This window comes from Chionomys nivalis, chromosome 9, assembly GCF_950005125.1.
Source record: "Chionomys nivalis chromosome 9, mChiNiv1.1, whole genome shotgun sequence".
Lineage (NCBI taxonomy): Eukaryota > Metazoa > Chordata > Mammalia > Rodentia > Cricetidae > Chionomys > Chionomys nivalis.
In genome coordinates this window covers 49,450,013-49,469,855 of record NC_080094.1, presented here as the reverse complement: position 1 = coordinate 49,469,855, position 19,843 = coordinate 49,450,013, and the positions used below count along the sequence as shown (strand labels likewise).

The following is a 19,843-nucleotide window of genomic DNA, read 5'->3' as shown; positions in this document are numbered from 1 at the left end:
CATCTTATTTCAATGAGGACTTGGTACCTCAAAACTGCTTGAGGCATCATTTAAAAAAGCGAACCTAGGAAAATGATGGTGTGTATGCCCCCTGCTTTTCACACAGTGACTGAAGCAGAGCACCCCGCCATGCTCACAAGCACACGGGCTTCAACTCACCCACGGGCAGACCAGTGTAAATGTCAATGACGAAGCCTGGCCTTTGGCTTCCACAGAGGGTAGCAAACTCATCTGCAAGAGGTAAACAAAGAAAGGGCAGGGTCAGGGCTGAGTAAAAATTCAGGGAGAGAAATAACTACGTAAACATTTGTGAAAATGTTTTCATCTGAAAATCCTGCAGATGGAACCTCATCTGTAGCACAGACACTGAAGGAAAAATGACCTCGCTGTGAATGCGGGAGAAACGGGTTTCCTTTTTGTCCATCCTGGATGCTGTGTCTGACTTTCGTGTGGGTTCTCAACATTGCTACTCAGGCCCTCACACTCGTGTGGCAAGTGATGGTATACCCTGAGCCTTCTCCACAGCCCAAGGCTAGTTTTAGATACATAAAAAATTAAGCTCATTGATTTATTAGTCATATTGGTTTCCCTGATGTTTCCAGTGCTTTAACATAAACAATGCTAACAATGTTTATATTTTTGTGATCTGTTGAATTTACAGGTCTGGTTATAAAGTTGGATATAAGTTAGAAAATTTCACTATCACTCGGTTTTCAGCGGAAATGATCACAGTCAACTAAAAGGTAAACGCTCGCCTTTGTAAGTCAAGTTATCCGTCTGGAAATAAAGAATGTACTCCTTTTCTCTCTTTATGAAGATTGACTTTCTCTAGCAATTCCTGGCTAATTTATCAATGACGCTAGTCACAAAACTGTCACCTGTGCTTGGGATGGGACACTGTTCACAGGGCTTATTCCAGGCTCTGCCAATGTTGTAGGAGCAACAGCACATCTTCTTGGTCATGTTGAACAGGAGTTCTCCGTCACAGGTCTGGTTGTCGGCATAATAGTTCCGGTAGCACAGGCTTCTTCTCATGTCTAGAAGAAAGGAACAGAAGGGCTGGTGATTCCCACGGGCTCTCCACAACACAGCAGAGCTTAACACGACCCTCCCCCACCAAAGCAAGTCTATGTGGCGACCCAGCTGTGTAAGACCAGAAAACCATCATGTACACAGCTTCTCTGCTAGCCATGCTGCTACAAGCAAGGCACTTGGAGAAATGCACTCTCTGGTGTTCCATGCCACGGAATGAAGTCATTATGTATTTCGGCCCTCCACCCACGCTCCCCATAACAATTCTCCACTGCCATTTGGCAGTGCGTCTCTTATTTCCGACTCATGATGTTTTAATGCTGTAGGTCAGTGCCGAAATATAATTGTATAAAGACACACCTATAAGTCAAACAAAAGAAGGGCTATTAAACCATTTGGCATCTTCCAACATCCCATTTTAAAGAAAAACCCTCAACCCACACATGGTGAAAATGCCAAACTTATGGTCGACGAGGGGCATTTTGGGGGTCAGGGTGAACTGAACTCCAACAGTTCAAAGGAGGGAAGCACTCTGAGGGACAGAGCAGTGCTGAACCCCAGATGTAACTGATCTTTGCAGAAGAGAGCCAGGCCCGCAGGCTCGAGATACACAGACTCACCCATGCAATTGTTTCCCCCGTTCACTTGCATGTAGTCTGGAGGGCAGATGCAGGTATAGTTGCCAACGGTGTTGTAACATGTCCCTGGACCGCAGATTCCAGGAGTCTCACATTCATTCACATCTATGACCCAAAAGAGAAGCTGTTAAGTGACTATCAGAGCCTCGCTCTGGAACGGGTGGGTGCCTAGCGTTAGTGCGAATGTTGATGGCAAAGAGCAGAGCCTCCATCCAGAGGCCTTGGAATCCAGATGTGAACAGCAGGTTCTCAGCCCGTGGGTGTCCCTCCCTCCTCTATGTCAAATTTTCAGCAAAGAAGACTTACAAAAGAATTCATGCTTTCTGATTTGAGCACTTAATAAACCCGTTCTTAATGTTCCCCCCAAAGCACAGAGACATGGAAATGGGGCAAAATCATAGCTGTCAAATACTTCAGAAAGATAATAACATACTTCCTATGTTCACAGATATAATCTAGACTGAAGCCAGCAGCGACCGACTTCCTAAATCTTCACTGTAAACAATGCAGGAGGGACCCTTGGTGCCTCTCCATACCAAACATGGTGGCTCCAGGGAGTATGTGTTAGCTGCAAGTCTGAGCACTAATGCTAATTCACTGTGATGTTCAAATAATTCTTACCCAAGAGGTCTCTCACCTAATTAATTGGTCCTGTGAATCCTGGATGTAGATGGGTTTCCTCCCCACCTCCTGCCACCCAGACCTTGGGCTAATTGTTCTCAAATCGAAAAATGGTTAGAATTCTTCATCTTTAAAAAAGTGAATAAGGCCATGGTTGTATCTTAAAGACAAAGGCCCGCCTTCTAAGAGAGGCTTATCTGAACACACCTGTACAGGTGATGAGCCCAGAACTACCCTGAACACAGAGAACATGGTTTAGCTCAAGTATGGCCTATAAGGCTAGACTGTGAACCCCTCAGTTTCTGGATAACTGTATCCTGGTTTGGGGTCGGTCCTCAGTATTTGACAGAACATAGGGTTCCCTTACCATCACACACACGCGTGTCTTCGTTCAGGTAGTAGCCAGTTGGACAGCGACACTGGAAGCTGCCGAAGGTGTTGATGCACTTCCCACCTTGGCACAGCCCTGGAAGCTCCTGGCACTCATCGATGTCTATCAGAAGGATAACAAAGCATGTCCTCAGGACATGAATCAACCCAGGTCATCCAAAAGGCATGCGTCTTAAGACGAAGGAGAAACACTTACCTTCCAATATAACGGTGATGGGGTTTGGACGAAAACCTTCTCCTCCGGGGCAAAGAATTTTATACTCAGCTATGGAAACAGAAAGTTCCACATGAGTTCCTGGTGTCTTCAGAAGAAAGGCTGACACAGCTAAGAGAATATGCCACCCTTCCAGAATCTTCGGCTCTTATTTAGCCATGTAAAGCAAGCGAACAGCTTAGTGTATGCGGATTGCTTCCCAAACACAAGCCTGCGGCGCCATCTCGGAAACCTGCAGTTACTTTCCTGGTCATAGGTCCTTGTAGGATATTCCATTCTCTATCTTATCGCTGCTATTAAAAGAGTTCTTCCCCATTTCTGTTTCCTGCCAACCTCATGCTGTTCTGGGTGCATTTAGCATTCCTTCCTGGGTGTCACCGTCCCCCTCATATGATAACTTAACTCTAAAACCCTGTCCACACGGAACTTGGGAGAGTCTTCATTCACAGCTTCAGCCCACTGCCCTCCTTGATGTCTAGATATTTTTCTCACTCCTCTGTGCCACACGTGATGCTAAAACCCAGATTATTTTTTTTTAAATAAGGCTTTTTTTTTCTTTCCCCTTCAGCATCTTTTAAGTCCTCCACCAAGCCATGAGGATCCACACAGAGCATTTCTTTCAGTGTTGTGCTTGCGAATGACAGGGACCCAGGCTGTACCATTGTTCTAAAGAGCCCTAGACACATTCTTTCATAATTATCAGTCTTCCTGAGCTTGGCCTTTGCCTTGGCATTATAAAACCACGTGGATTCATATATGTTTAAATTCCTATTCTAAGTGAGCTAGTGACCTTTTGGGAATCATTATTAATTTATAAAGCTGAATTCCATATTTTGAAATCCAGATCTGGGTTTGCCCTTCCTAATATCGACAACGTTGGGTCTCCTCCCCCTTTAGTTTTCTTCTTCTCTTCTTCACTTAGGCCACTGTTCTGCTTTTCAAAGCAAAGCTCGGAAGTTCACAAAGTGGTCAGCACCCACTTTCAGTGTGAACTAAGCCCCGTCTCTCTGAAGAGGAAAGGAAAGGTGGTCCTTGCTAGGCTTTGCCTTCTGTTCTGCCTGAGTGATTGCACTCACACCTAAGACCCTAACCTGGCCAAGGTCACACAGCCGCCACTGGGAGACTCCTAACTTGAATCTGGTGCGTGTTTTCTGTCAACCGTGACTGCGCCTACTCTTCTTTGTTGGTGGTTGGGGCTGATGCTGAATCAGAGCTCTCCCATTCGGGTACCATTCTGCCTAACAGGCTGAACATTCTTAGAGGGCAGGCCTCTGTCTACTTCTTCTTTCTATTCTCAACTTAATTGGTGAAAATTTTGAGGAGTAAATTTGAGGAATGAATCAACATTTATCCCAATATGCTCTGGAAGCAGCAGGCACTGACTTTGGCCAGACTGGCTATACCTGATTGTAAATCAAAGTGCAAAACAGAAGCCCCCTTTAAAGGAGGTATATTCAAATCGAATTCTGAAGCTTCCATTTAAATATACCTGAAAACTTAACCCTAATTTACATTACACTAATTATTTCTTCTTACTAGGATAGGAGACACTCCATGCCTTATGTAAGCTTTTAGGGCAAGTCAAAGCGGGAGTCTTTGGACTGTCTTGTACTGAATGTGGCTTGATGGGAATGGCCTGCCTTTTCTGTGGTAAACAGACTAGCAGTTCCTCCTTCAGTTGCGTCTCCTTTATAGATCTAGAGAGAAGTGCTCTGAGGTAGAGTAGCAGCCGACTGGAGGGTGTCCACTTACACGTGTTCACAGCAGGACACAGCTCACACGGAGTTCCCCAGGCTTTACCCAGCGAACAACAGCAGGAAGCCTTGGAAACACCAACTCCGATTTCATTGCTACAGGCGGTATCACCATTGTCTCCTCGGGGCCGGATATCCAGATAACAGTTTCCAGACCGAGTGTCTGTTTATCATAAACAAACAAACAAAAAACGTCAGGCAAATTCTTTTTACTGGAGGGATAAAGAGTCAAACTCATTTCTGAAAGTGTTTAAAAATCAGAATTACTTTTATTAAGAAGCGGAAAAGTACCAAAGGATATATACCGGTCATTTTCCTTCAGAAAAGAAAGCTCAAAGTATTCAATATGCTTGAGAAATATTTAAATGTCTATATAATTGAAAACATCAGAAATGAAACATTCAGTTATACCTCAAAAATAATAAACAGTATGTGTCTCAGAAAAGTTTTAAGGATCTTACCGACACAGCCAACTCGAGTTGGGTTCAGCTCAAAATCAGGCGGACAGTCGCATGTGTAGCTGCCCGGAGTGTTGACACAGTTCCCACTGATACAGGTCGTTGGATCCAGACACTCGTTAACATCTACAAAAAAATTGGGCAGAATTACCCAGCATCCAGCATGGCCTGGCGTCACCAAGGGCGGTCACACCTAGTCTGGACTTCTGACAAGGACTGATGGATTCTTAGGTTCAATTATGTCTAGTGATGCAACCTCCCATCTCTGAAAGTCCCCTCCCCAGGAAAGAGCTGTGTTGCAATCTTGATCCACTCCCCCCCATCCCATAACTGTGTTTACCCTTCAAATCTGTCACCAGAATGAAATGGAACTTTGGAGCTAAGAAGAATGTTCCACTCAAGGTAACTAACGACAAAACATTGTTTTTGACCTCGGTCAACCAAAATTTCAGACATAGGGTTACAAAAACAATACATTTAATATGTGTGGCATGTTATTTTGTCAAATTAGAGCAAGATGTCCCAGGAAACACTTGGGAGCAGGCTGCCTGCTCTGTCTTCCCTAAACACACATGCAGGAGGCTTAGTGTGTTTCTTCAGGCTCACAGAGACCCTCTCTGCACAGATGCTGTCCTGGACATTTCCCTTTTGGTTTCAGTTCCAAAAATATCTACAACATTCCAGATACTAGGACATGGATTTTTTTTTTTTTGGACAGATTCTAACTCTGCACAGTCCTCTTCTCTATTTTCAATGCTTAAGAAATCCGCCAAATGAGACAAACGGCTTTGAAGAGGTCAGCCTGGGGGAACAGGACACTTGTCGGCTGATGTTTCCTGTGGTCTGGAACCCTCATGTCCTCAGGACCTGCCTCCTCTGTACCTTGAGTAGAGGGACTGACCATGACTTTCAGCCTTTTCTTGGTACCAAAGAGAGCTGTGTGGCTGTAATTTTTCTGATATTTTTTTCTTGTGTTCCCCGGGATCCTTGACTCTACAAAAATGACTTATTATTAAATAGGGCTAAGGAGATGGTTCAGTGGGTCAAATGTTTGCTTTGCAAGTAGGAGGACCTGAGTTGAGAATCCCTGCACCCACAGAACCCTAGGACTAAGAGGAGGAAGCAGGATGGTCCCAGGACTCATGCCAGCCAGTTAGTCCAGGTTCAATGAGAGAGCATGTCTCGCCGAATGAAATGGAGGGAGATACCGGATGGTGACTGTGGCCTCCAGATACATATGCTCAGACTCTTCACCACCTCCTCGTACTCCCAACCACAACTACACACCCAGGAAATGCATGGGCAGCCCGCATTTATCAGGCCCCCGGGGTAGTTAGTACCCAAAGCAGGGGTGGAAAGGTGTGAGCATTGCATTGGAAATGTACAAGGGACAGACCAGAGATCCCAGGGCATGGCCCTTGAAAGGAAGTTCTGAAGACGGTCAAGGAGAAAAGAAAATGGCAGGAAGTCATACAGCACCTCAGAAACATCCCTCTGGAACCCCAAGCTCAAGCCCAGGCCTGTGGACCTGGCTCTTCCCTTTGTGGCCTCACACCTCATCGGTTCCAGGCCTCACTCTTCGTTTTCCTCGGAAGCGTGTGTGGACCTGGTGATGCCCCCAGCAACGGCACCCCCTGGGATACCTGGGAGCCCATCTTGAACATGAGTGATTCCTTACCTGTGCAATTCCCACCGCTTCGGTCCAGTTCGTAGCCAATCTCGCACTCACAACGAAAGAGGCCCGGGAGATTGTGGCACGTTCCAAAGACACAGATGTTGGGAAGGGAGCACTCATCGATATCTGGGGGGAGGGGTTACACAAAGAGGGAGAGGTTTTCTTTCTAATTTCCATTTTCAAAACTATCCAATAAGATTAGGCAATGGATATTGGCATTAAGCAAATGCAGTCTAGTCTACATGGTACTAATCTAAGCAGTCCCTAGACTTGTGGGGGATTTTCTGCACACAGAAGCCTTGTTTGTGACGGGCTCTGCTTCCTCAGGCCTCATCACACGCCAAGTTACAGGCTGAACATCTCTGTGGTGTTTGATATGGGTCTACATTACTGCTGTAAAGCAAGAGCCAAACAGAACAAGGTAGACTTGGGTTCTTCTTATCTATATATTCCCCAATTTTGGCAGAGAACTAAAGTTTTAAGACCCTTTTGGGGCAACTTTAAAATTCAATTTTATCCTCTGTCCCTATACTCATTTTCAGACCGGAGACCACTCTGCTGGTGATGATTTATATTAAAAAAAATAAATAAGCAAACAAAACCTTCCTGCAAGTTTTAAGAAAAGCAACACTTGCCCCGTGCCTGTTCGTGTCAGGAGAGGAGGTTTAGTACCTGTTTCCCCTGGGTTTGGGAGCATGGAAGCAAACAAGGTATTAGGCTCACCAGCAAGGCCATCATCTAGTTTCTTGCCTCAAAGTTTTATACCAGTGCTGCGTTTTGAACATGAACAAGATAAAGAACACCCAAGGGTGTTCAGAAATCAGCGTGTACAACACAGCTGAGAAATAATTCTGAATTCGTATCCGTCTGACAAGGAACAGTTATTGGCTGATGCACTGATGGGGCCTTGCCTAAGCGCCTGCCGGTCCTTATCATTTGTTTATTTCTCCTGAGATCATTTTAGTTCACTGTAGGCCCTTGCTACTTTTAATGAAGACAGTGAGCTTAGATTTGACAAGTGTGAGGAAGGAGAAGGATCTGTTGTGTCCTAATTGGCTCATTCTTGAGCCAACAGGTTCCTGGGACTCTTCCTGTCCAACCAACCCATCCCAGAAAGACAGCACTTGAAGCGAGTGGTGCTATTCCAGGGAATTCCTCTCCAGGGACATGTCAAATCCCGTTCCATGTCTACATGTGAGAGCTATTTAGAGAATGTTCTAAGATATATTTAGGACATTATTCCACACACGGAGCAAACTCTCTGCTGTGATTATCTGGAAACCTTGACTTGTGGAAACCGGAGGTCAGCAGAGATTAACAGCCACGCTTCTGTACTTCCAGACAACCCTCAGACAGAACACCAGGGGACCTGTGCTTTCACAGTTCTATTTTCTAGAAGTAGGGACAACTGAGTCACACTGAATTAGGTGTACGTGGTCATTCCATCTCTCTTATGTCCATCCTGTGTTCTCAAATTGCAGATCACTTGGCCCAGGTTTTCTCTGCATAACCAGAAATTGTGTGCCTGAGGACTAACCCCCGTATTAGTTACTTATCTTGTTGGTATGACAAAAATACGTTCCCCCTCCCAAGCAGTAGCATTAAGAGCATTTATTTTAACTCATGCATGTTCATATCAAGAAAGCCACGGTGATGAGAGCTTGAGGCAGCCGACCATATCGTGTCCATAGCCAGGCAGCAGAGAACAAGGAACGGTACGGCTCAGTTTGCTTGCTCTTATTTTAGCTAATCCAGGACCCCAGCCTTATGAACGGTGCCACCAGAGTTAAGATGATTCTCATCTCAGTTAACCTAATCTAGATAATCCCTCACAGGCTTGTCAGGAGGCTTGACTCTTGGCGCTTCTAGATCTCCTGAAGCACACAATCCTAACCATCAGACCTTTCTACCAACTGAAACATATTTCAGGTTTAAACTAGAAAAAAAAAAGCCCTAATGTCTGAATAAGCAAATCTCATCCAGCCCTGCAAAGCTCCTTCCAGTTTCCCCATGGTTACCTTCACAGGCCTTCCCATCAGCACTGGGCACGAAGCCCATGTCGCATTCACAGCGGTACCCGCCAGGGGCATTGAGGCACTGGCCGTTGCCGCAGAGGTTCAGGTTCTCGGAGCACTCGTCGAGGTCTGCAGACAGAAACACAGGCTATGCTTTTGCAGCCAAGCGCTTTCCAATGCCTCGGGTCCTATAATTTTTATAACTGCCAAGTTCCTGAGTATAACCGTACTTCATCGTAATTCCTGTTAGAGAAATTCAAATTCACTGGTTTTCTCTTATGAATGCCAGTGTCGAATATGCAGCAGTATGGGGTACAGAGGTGGAGCTCTGAATGCTAAGTTATCACTAGTGCTGCAAAGTGAATATTAAGTCAAACTCGTTACTCAGGTGAAGATCTTTCCACAGGAAGAGTCACCCACAGGGAGGACACATTTGAAAGTGTGTGGCCATGTCTCAAGCGTCGGGCTCAGCTAAAAGAGGTGACCGAGAGGGTGGAGTGGCAAGGTCACAAACATTAAATACCAAGCGCATGAAGCATTGATGCCTAATAAGTATAATTTCAATATTTTCCTCAAGATACTAATCCCTGGGTTGGGCAGAGATGATTTCAGCGATGGTAAAAATTTTCAGTAAGTCGCTCAGTGACCCTTACCTTCTCTCATATTTGACACCTTATTAATAATTTCGTAGTGCCAGACAGAAATTAGTGCTTTGGTGTATTTAATTAATTTAAGTTTATGTTCTAAGTTACATCATTCATTTATTGCCAACGGGTAATGGGTCTATCTTATCTAATCCCGAAGTCCTGACACAAGAAGTGTCTTTGTACACATGTAACTATCCGCATAAATTATGCAATCACATATTTTTGTAATCATACACATTCAAATTCAGAGGGCAAGTTTATGCTAACTCTGTGACTTTTAATTAGAACTAAGAGGGAAGATGATTTCATGAGTACATCAGAAAGTGAGAGAAAGCTTATAGAGCAATTCTGAACTGCTGCCATGCCAACACGCACTGGTGCAGTAACAGGGAAAGTCTGTACTGTTCACCTCCAGCAGAACAACACACCCTCTACCCCTTCGTGTCTTCCTACAGCAAGCTTATCCTTGGGTCTGATACACTCAGCAAGTAACCAAAGCACAAAGGTGGGCACATATAAAAGGGACCGTGATTTGCTTTAGAACAGTAATGTCATTATATAGATATATGTGCATATAGATGTATATGTGTACATGTGTGTATGACATATATGTGCATACATATGTATGTATGTGCATATGTATGCATATATATGAGATGTGAGATATAGAGAGGCAGGCAGACAGACAAACAGACACAATCACACTGGGCTAGCTTTTAGAGGGCTACTTGGTGACTTGTCTACAAGGTTTCATTCCATGGGGATCTAATCTCAGATAAGCAGTCATTTCTGTTACCTGACTGGCATGCCCAAGTCTTAAAAAAGAATTGTTGGTCTGATGTGGGATGTTATGCTTTTCAACAAGAGCTCCACAGCTGTTTCCAAAGCAAGCCTACCTGTGCAGGTGAAGCCATCACCCGTGTAGCCGTCCTTACAGAGGCAGCGGTACGACCCCATGGTGTTCTTACAGTCTGCGTGTTGGCTGCACATGTGGGTTCCATTAGAGCACTCGTCCAGATCTTAAGAATAAACTTTACATCATTATCAACACCACGGCATTTACATCGAGTAATACACAAATTAAATTTTACTTTATAAAATTAATAGTTTCATGTTTCTAATCCACGTAGTTCATGAATGCAACTTCTGTTATTTTTCAGTTCACCTGTGCACTTAACGCCATCTCCGATCCACCCAGGACTGCAGCTGCACTTGAAGCTCCCTGCTGTGTTGGTGCATACAGCATGTCTGCCACAGTTGTGGGCTCCGATCTCACATTCATTGATATCTGGAAAATAAACAACCCAGCGGTTTAGAACAAAGTTCTGCATGATGCTGATGACTTAAGTCTACCCATAGATAAGCTCCCGATTGGACAGCTTTGCATTTTCATTTACGAAGAAGGAAGGATGAGGTCACTGCATTTGCTGTGGTAACCTCCATTCTATGGGAGCACCCAGCCACCTCTCAGCAAAGCGAACCTCTCTCCAAGTAATAACTTAAAAGGTTGGTGGCTTTGGTTAGTGTGCACGATCATATTTTTATTGGCAATATATTTTTTAAGACAGACAGCTATACGTAATTATGCATTTTTACACCTTTATAGGCATAGGAATATAATGCTGACAAATCAGAAAACTTCTGAATTATATTTTTTATTCTTAAATTTAAAGCACTGTTATCCCATGATATTTTACTTTTATCAGATCCTTATTTTAGGTATTATCACTTCAATCATATGCAGAAAATGTTGCTTTAGGAGCTATGCAACTCTTCTTAGCTTCCTGGCAGCCTAAGTCTTCTTACAAATTTCATGTAAAACTCAAGTCAACCTAGAGAGAACTTCTTTCAGAAAAAGAAATACCAGATTAGGTGAAGTTAGTCAAAGATCAAAAATGATTTCAAAATTCTCCATTCCCCAAAATTTCATCTCAAATTTAGCCAAGATAGACTATATAAAGATGTGTTGATTTATTTTGTCAAACAAACTCAACATATGAAGGGGTTACCTTCATACTTAACTCCATCATTTACTAGGAACAAATATATATGGGCTATAATTCTACAAATATTGGGTCAAGAAAAGGAGACAGGCATAGGAAATGTTGCAAAGGTTTTCAGTGATCACTCAAACAGCAGCTCGAAAAAGACACCAGGTAAACAAGCTCTGTTTACCCTTTTGTTTACAAATGAAGCTCGGTTCAGCCACTCTAAAATATTAATAAACAGGTGGCTTGCTAAAATGTTCCATCCTAAGCCTAGAATGAAGGCCTTGGGTTCAAACACAAAATAAAATAACAGGTTTCTCTTATAGAATTCTTTTGTAATGCCGCCAATAATCACAACATGAAATCCATAGTAAAGAATGTTGTTATGATCATTGCCAGTTGTTGAAGCTAATTTTAATGTGGTCTCCACCGTCACATGAGCTGACAGAGTAGTGGGGCAAGGCAATGGAGACACACTGCTTTGATCTTGTGGCTGGAGCCTTAAGTCACTGGACAACAAAGCCTACCATATCCACAGAAACAAAGAAGGCCACTGTAGGGATAATTGTGTTGAATGTCACACAAACATTCAGGAAAGCAAGTCTTCCTGTGCTGGTCTAACAGACTCCATAGAACTCACATGGATGCCCCCAAGCATGATAGTCATATGTCTCAGAAAGAAATACACAAATCACTACTTTTATGGAGTTCTATCCTAATTCCTTCTTATACTTGTCATAATATTCGGCAAATAACCTTAGGTGAAAAGAAGGAGCTGCCGTGTGTGTGTGTGTGTGTGTCTGTGTGTCTGTGTGTCTGTGTCTGTGTGTCTGTGTGTGTGTATGGGGTGTGTGTGTGCTAGCCTCCAGATATCACAAAGCTGCTGGACTCTGTCGTGAAATGTCTCCCACAAGCTCCTGTGTGTACACATTCGCTTCCCAGTTGTGGCACCGTTTGGGAAGGTTGATACCATGGCCTGGGTAGCAGATGTGATCACTTGGGCAGAGCTTAAAGAAGACATCTGCTTCCCGGTCAGCCAAGATGTGAAAAGGCCATCATGTAAACCACTGTCACAGGCAGAGTTTCCCAGCTGCCGTGTCTCCTGACCATGGTGAAATGTCCCAAAGTCAAGAGGCAAATAAACCCTTTCTATCAGGTGGCCCATCCCCACAAGAAAAGCAATGGAAACAGAACCCAGAAAGTTTCTAAGTGGAAAGAACTAGAATTCTGCTCTTGAAAATTTAAATTCTCAGGGAAGGCAGAGAGTGGGCCCTGCAGCCAATAAAAGGCAGAGGTAGGGTAACCCGGACTCAGTTTCCCTGTCCACCGACACTTCCCTTGGGACACAGATGTGTAACAAAGATTATTTCCTCAGTGACTTCAGTTTTAAATCTTTAAACTCCGTTTTAAAGATTGAAATGCCGAGAATTATCAGCCTCAGAGAAACATCCATTGTTGGGAGCAATGAGACCTCAGATCCTTAATTTCTTGTAATCCCCTGATCTGAGTGCCTACAGCTGCTCTGAGCACAAGACCTTCAGGAGTTCATGATGGCAGGAGAGTGGTTTCTGGTGGGTTTGGCTGGGGCTGGCTATCTCTATATCATCTGCCCCTGAACTCAATAAAGGGGGCATTCTTGGGGAATTCAAGGATGACCCGTGTCGCTGTCTCTCTGTGTGTGTTTGTGTATTTTAACCTCCAGCCCCCTTTCCCGAAGCTCACGAACTGGGTGCCAGCGCACAGAGCGCAGACACGGGGGCACGTTGCATGGCAATCCATGAGCCCCTTTCACCAATTATAATTTCACAGTGACTCAGGGCCTGCGGAGCTGCACTCCTACACTGTCCACTCTTCTCTTTATACTAGAATACGTCCACTGGACAAAACGGGCCTGGCAATATTTTCATACATCTGTAACATGTTCTTTGACCACTCAGCCTCCAACTGTCTCTTTTCTCTCCCTCTCTCTGTCCAGCTGTCTAATGGTCCAAGATACCACTATTTTCACATGCTTTTAAGAAAATGACCACTCCCTTTGATTGAAGAATATATCCTTTAATTATTACCATTAATATGTAATATAAAATTCTAATTCAAGAAAATATCTTTAGATTTTTAAGTCATGCTTTCATGGTGAAAAGAAATTCTGTTTGCGACAGACTGTGTGTCGTGGGCTTGGCATCCCTGGGAAGAGCAGTTCAAGGGTCATATTCAAGCCTCACATTGTAAATATGATTCATCATTTAGTAGCTTACGTGCTTGGTGTGTAAGAAGCAGATGTGAAAGACGGCAGGTCACACACTGCAAATGCATTTCTGAGTTAACAGCGCCAGCACGAGTATGGATGTGTACACACACACACACCAACTCTTACTGATGAACTGTTTCCATGACAGACTTTGGCAAACAGAGGGGAAACTGAGCCATAAGGAAAGCAAGTAAACAAAAGCACTGTACTGAAACACTCTTCAATAGCATGAAGGGAACAGCACACGCGTGCCAAGAACATCTCTCTCTGTACAAATGTTCTCTATTCTTCACAAGTTTGCCCCAGACAGAAAATCCAGTTTTCAGAAAAAGTGGAAGCGAAGCAAAGCAAAGAAATTCAAATTCAGGCTGATGCCGCTGCCTCTGCAGCCCCATGGGCTCTCTGGAAGGGCAAGGGTGATCTGCAAGCAGACTCCACGGCAGGGCTCTGCCTAGCCCAGAAATCTGTCACCTGGGTATGGGATGTGCTGTGACCTCTTCCGTAGCCTCCCCCAGCCATCATACAGAGAGAGGCTGTGCCACCCACACAAAAATGCCTGTCTTTCTGCCTTCCAGACACCGTCCGTTCCAAGGGTCCTGGTCCCATGGTACTAACATACCGGGAATCTCTAGAATGAGGGTTGAGGAAGAGAATGTGGCAGCCTAAATGCAAGGGCTACTTGGGTTTCTTAATTTGGGTCAAAATTTGAGCCAAAACAATTAACTGTAGTGAACACCCACAGAGTTTCCGCAGCCTGACAGCCAGTGGAGGAGAAACCGTGATAAGACAGCCTGAGGAAATGACTGGCTGTTGGTGCAGAAGTGCAGGCCTCTGAGACCTGCCAGGACCAGTTCTCATGCGAAAGGAACAGAGAGCCTGAGACACGGTTTTATCCTGAAATCTAGCTATTTCCACAATTCTCACTGTATCCACTGGTAAAGTGAGCATATGTGAGGTCAGGTAGGTTCTTAAAATTGAACTTGTGAAAGCCGAGACCCACTTGGGTGGCATCCTGAAATGTCCTTATCTTCTTCCGATTACAGTTATTTAGCATGAGCCCCAGAGGTCACAGGAGAACTGTGACCCCACCCACTGAATCCTCGGTTTCAAGCAAATGTGCATTCTCTCTTCATGAACTCAAAACATTCCCCTCTGCAGTATCCACAGTTTGGACAAAGCTTAAGAAGAAAAAAAATGAAGCCCTTAGCATCTGTGTGGGCTGGGAATGTGAGTCAGTGGGTGGATTCTTAACACTGCCGATGTGATTGGGAGAAGAAAACATGTTTATTTGTTAAAATGGAAACAATCAGTAATGACAAGAAAGCTGGAATATCTAGACGGGGCTGGAATGGAGCCCAGAGGGTGATTTTTGTTCTCATGAAATCAAGTCCCTCCTTAGGAAACAGCATATGTGTTCTTAATAATTGCTTCCCAGGGTACTCATTTAAAAATCCTATCTAAACAAGCAGGGTGTACGTGCGTGGTGTGTGTGTGTGTGTGTGGTTAGGACACAGTTGAAACGTCTCTTTTTGCTGTTATTTGTAGTGCGTCTTGCTTATCCAATTAGGTAAGATAAGCATCTCCGTTTATATTAGTTGTCTGGGACATTATAAACACTTGTCTTTAACACAACCGTCACCAAGGCGACCTGACGGCGTTCAAAGCTGTGAGTAACACTAATTTGAAACCAGCCTGAAAGAGCCGTAGTTATGTGGGACTGAAAAGACGTTTTGGCTGATTTTTAGAAACTTGTTTTGAAGTGTGTGAGGCTTCGTGCCAGTTCCTGTCTGTGTAAGTCATTTCCGGTCCAGTGTGATACCCTTGGCTGTTACTAGCAGGGTCATTCACAGAGGATCTTTTTCTTCTTGCCCTAATGCAGCCCCCTCCTCCCATAGGCCACTGCCAAGTCCTCTGTCCAAGGGGATTGTTTGGTTAAGGCAGAGGACCCGGGTGATTTGCTCACGCTCACAAACCAGAAGAAGAACCCAGGACAAAATCCAGCACTCTACTCTTTCAGATGTGAATCTCCTGAGCCATGCTACCATGATATCGCCAACCAAAACGTCATTCTGTGCACAGCTGGAAAGGACAGGGAGGCACTGGCCCTTCGGGAAGACAGGATTTCTCTGAGTCCTTCTCTTTGTAGGGTTTACTAAAAGGTGAACGCTGTTCCATGACACCGGCACTGACTCATCCAGCGCACAGTGAGTACTTCCTGTCCCCCATAGTCTCAGCATCTTTGCAAATTCAGTTATAAAAACAAGCCTTTCTGCACACAAAGTAAACATTTCCCTTTAAAAAATGAATTTCGCGTATGTGTGGCAAACAGTTATACCGAAGTTTTAGTAGACTTCAGGTTGCCTCTACATACCGTGTCTGAAATGGCGGTAAGTTCCTGAACACGGTATCTCTTTTATGTGTGATGCAACCACAGTGTGGACATAACCTTTCATCAGGGTGAAGGACACACACGGCACATTCCCCAGTTAGATGGACTCTGGAAAATGGAGCTGTACACTCTCTTTCCCTCGAGGCAATGCACACTGTCCTAGAGACTTGGTCTCTTTGGAATCACCATGGGCATCTGCTTGGACTTCAGTGAGCTTTACTTTCCCCTTGATCCATTACAATGCAGCACAGAACAAGTCTACCTTCCTCGTCACACTGCTACACCTCGGTCCCTTAGCAAGTCTTAGATTGACATTGGCAGCTGATTATAAAAGTTGAACCCGAGAATCATTTGTATCCGAGTGTCTCTATGGATGAGTGGAAGCATCCTGCCATTTGCCAGGAAGGACCCTTAGCCAGGCTTTCTATGAAATGCATTTCGGTGTTATGACTCTTTCAATGGTTTGGGGAGACTGACAGTTCTGAATCATCAATAATATTACTGGTGTGTATTAGCAAGTTTAACAGTTAACACAGCCACTTTATTAACTGATACATATATTTAGATGCTTTCTTGAAATACACTGATATAATTAAGAGAAGGATCCACACATCCTCAAACTATCAAATGCCAATGTTAATGTTTAAGTCACAAGGGCTTGCCAAACAGCATTTAGAATTCAAGTCCAGCCCACTACTTATTAAATGTTTGTTTGTTTTCTTTCTTTAAAGCTAGTTTTCCCTAAGGGAGTCATGCTAGGGAGAAAAAAAAAAAACCCATTCTCTTTTTTTTCTAATTTAGTTAGCTTTATTTTATATGCATTGGCATCCCCTGGAACTGGAGTTACAGACAGTTGTGAGCTATCGTGTGGGTGCTGGGAATTGAATCTGGGTCCTCTGGAAGAGCAGTCAGGGCTCTTACCCACTGGGTTATCTTCCTCCATCTCTCCAGCCCCTAATTTTTTTTATAGTTACCTATTTCAAACTCACTATGTTCTCCGTGATGGTTTAAATTACGTTATGTGCCAATAATAGGTAACTTTAATATAAATTATTATAGTAAAACTGCTCTGTCTGCCACTCCATGTGCTTAAAGTCATCACTGCAAGTTTGAAAACAACTAAACGTGTATAAAACAGCATCGTGGCACAGAGTGGCTTCTTGCATTTGGCAGTGAATTGTATAGTCTCCTGGAAATACTGTGACAGGCTTTCTTCAGCTGCAGATAACAAACAAGGGGATTGTGAATGGCTTAATTCTCTTATGACATTAGCTAAGTCACACGAATAAAGGCTTGTTTAGGGTAAAAAGTGAATGTGTCTCTAGCTTGAGGAGTGGAAGGGCTCGTAAGAGCCGATGGAATACAGGGCTTCTTCTTCAAAAGACAATTTTAGTTGTAAGATGAAGAGCTGGCCAGGAAGATTATCAGAAGGTTCTGCTCTGATACAGGGTGTGAGTGTTCAGTAACTAGCCTGGTCGCTAATGCGACCCGAAACTATGATTCCTAACCTATAAAAATATCCTTAGTCATGTTAACTTATCCAACACCACAGAGCTTTATTTCCACAGGCAGAACAGACTTCACCTGGGGTCTAATAAAGCATGAAAAGTTTCAAAAGGCACAGAAGCTAAACTAATGAAGTATGGCGCACAAAACACCTACAACACAGTCAAAATGCTGAGTTTAAGAACTTGTGTCGAGCTGCAGTTATGATGGCAGCTTCTTAGCGCGCCCGAGTTTTCGACTGGTATGGAAAAGGAGGCGTACCTGTACAGCCAGTTTTTCCTTTCTTCCCTGAATAGCCCATATCGCAGTGGCAGATAAACGAGCCTTTGGTGTTCTCACAGGTCCCGCTGAGGCAGATATTTGGATTCAGGTCACATTCATTGACATCTGAAAGACAGAGACACGGTTCATAAATCCAGGTTTCTGCTGTGATGGATGCTTTCTCCTGAGACAAAAGAACTGTGACGGAAAGTTAAGAAACAGTGAGAGGCTTTCCCTAAAATATCCTGGAAAGCAAATGGTCTAAAACAGTGTATTTAAATGCTTTAGCTCAGAAAAGAACACAAGAAAGTCCATGTACACTGGCATTATTTTAGCGCTGGCTAATCGTGTAACCTGACTCTATGCTTCCTGTGATGAGGGGTCAGGTGGTCAGTACATGCACTGCCTCCTGCTGACTAGAAGCTTGTTTATGTGATGGTTTTTCTTGGTGCTAACATTCTCTGTGGTAAGATAACAGATTCTGTGTGATGCCTGCAACTTAGCTTCCACATTTAAGAAAGACAGGGCAGAAGGAATGGAGAGAGAGCACCGCTGCTCTTCCAGAGGATCAGGATTTGAGTCCCGGCACCCACATGGCAGCTCACAGCCGTGTGTAACTCCAGTCCTAAGTGATTCAATGCCCCTTTATGGTCTCTGCTGGCACAGGGCATGCATATGGCACACATACAGACATGCCAGCAAAATATCCATCCACATAATAAATGTGCACAAGGCCCATCCTGGGCTCCTACTTCTGACCAAGAGGGAATGATCTTCTCACCAGAAACAACTAAAAAAAATTTTAAAAAGTGGACAATAGATAGACAAAATGATTTTCTAGGCTCTGGACATTAGGCAGTGAGTCCCAAGGTAAAGAAAATAAATTAAGTGGGTTCTAGGTTATTCTCAGATTACTGAGGAACAAACTGTAGACCTGGGCCTATGGCAGATGATACCACATAGAAGCACATGACATCACGAACCCAGGTAAAAGTCAGGAAAGAGCACAGACAGAGAGGGTACCAGTGACCTACAGATGACTTCTGCAGATATTCAGGGCAGTGGTACACTCACTCATCCCAAGACACAAACCATCCAGGCTGGGAGAAGCACTGTCCATGCAGTCCTGCAATTCCCGGCCTTCACTGAAACCCTACAATGACGCCCGTTCCTCAGAGTGAAATTAGAAAACCTTATGCTTGACAGGGACCCTAGGAGAGTCCCAGAAGGGTCTTGTCAGTAATGCCTCAAAAACCACTTCTAAACTAACTGCTGCTTAAAAGTGGGACTTTAAAAAGGCTCAGCCTAGTTCCAGATAACATAATTGCATTTTTTATACTTTATTTTTATTTTATATGCATTGGTATTTTGTCTGCATGTACGTCTGAGTGAGGGTGTCAGTTTCCCTAGAAACAGATTGTTACCAATTGTTGTTAGCTGCCAAGTGGGTACTGGGAATTGAATCCAGGTCCTCTGGAAGAGCAGTCAGTCAGTGCTCTTAAGCACTAAGCCATCTCTCCAGCCCCATAATTGCATTCTCAAAGTTCAACAATACTTCTAGAACACAGAAAGTGTCAGCATTTCCCAAGGCAAATTTCAAACAACTGGTTTACAATAAAAGTTATCAGACAGGAGAGGAATCAGGGACTATGAACATGATCTTCGCATGATTTCACAATACCCGCGATTGAGCAGGTGAGTTAGCCAATGACACCTGCTTTCTTACCCACACAAGTCTTCATGTCTTCAGACGCCATGAACCCATCATAGCACAGACACCTGTACTCTCCAGGTATGTTTGTGCACTGACCACCATCACAGATATTGGGGTTATCTTCACATTCATCAATGTCTAAAGAGAAGAAAATCAACAACCGCATGTTACAGACATTGATATTGACTCCACGATCCAGTGAAGAAGCAGTAACTGTCCCAGCTTAAAGGAATTCAGCCCACGTGGAGAAGGTGGGCACCTCCTTAGCTTTGTATAAATCACCCCCTCCGGTC

At 44.0% G+C, this 19,843-nt stretch overlaps 1 protein-coding gene across 3 annotated transcripts in view; it reads right to left on the bottom strand.

Annotated features, from left to right (window-relative positions):
• Positions 1–19,843, bottom strand: part of Fbn1 (fibrillin 1) — a 204,883-nt gene that overhangs the window by 44,267 nt on the left and 140,773 nt on the right. For all 3 annotated transcript variants that reach the window (XM_057780310.1, XM_057780311.1, XM_057780312.1), the window contains 13 exons: positions 19,563–19,688; positions 17,837–17,962; positions 10,610–10,732; positions 10,341–10,463; positions 8,801–8,926; positions 6,786–6,908; positions 5,111–5,233; positions 4,648–4,812; positions 2,878–2,946; positions 2,659–2,784; positions 1,653–1,775; positions 879–1,037; positions 160–231 (listed from right to left, as the gene is read on the bottom strand). In XM_057780310.1, coding sequence (XP_057636293.1) covers positions 160–231; positions 879–1,037; positions 1,653–1,775; positions 2,659–2,784; positions 2,878–2,946; positions 4,648–4,812; positions 5,111–5,233; positions 6,786–6,908; positions 8,801–8,926; positions 10,341–10,463; positions 10,610–10,732; positions 17,837–17,962; positions 19,563–19,688 — 1,584 coding nt within the window. The remainder of the gene's footprint in view (positions 1–159; positions 232–878; positions 1,038–1,652; positions 1,776–2,658; positions 2,785–2,877; positions 2,947–4,647; positions 4,813–5,110; positions 5,234–6,785; positions 6,909–8,800; positions 8,927–10,340; positions 10,464–10,609; positions 10,733–17,836; positions 17,963–19,562; positions 19,689–19,843) is intronic.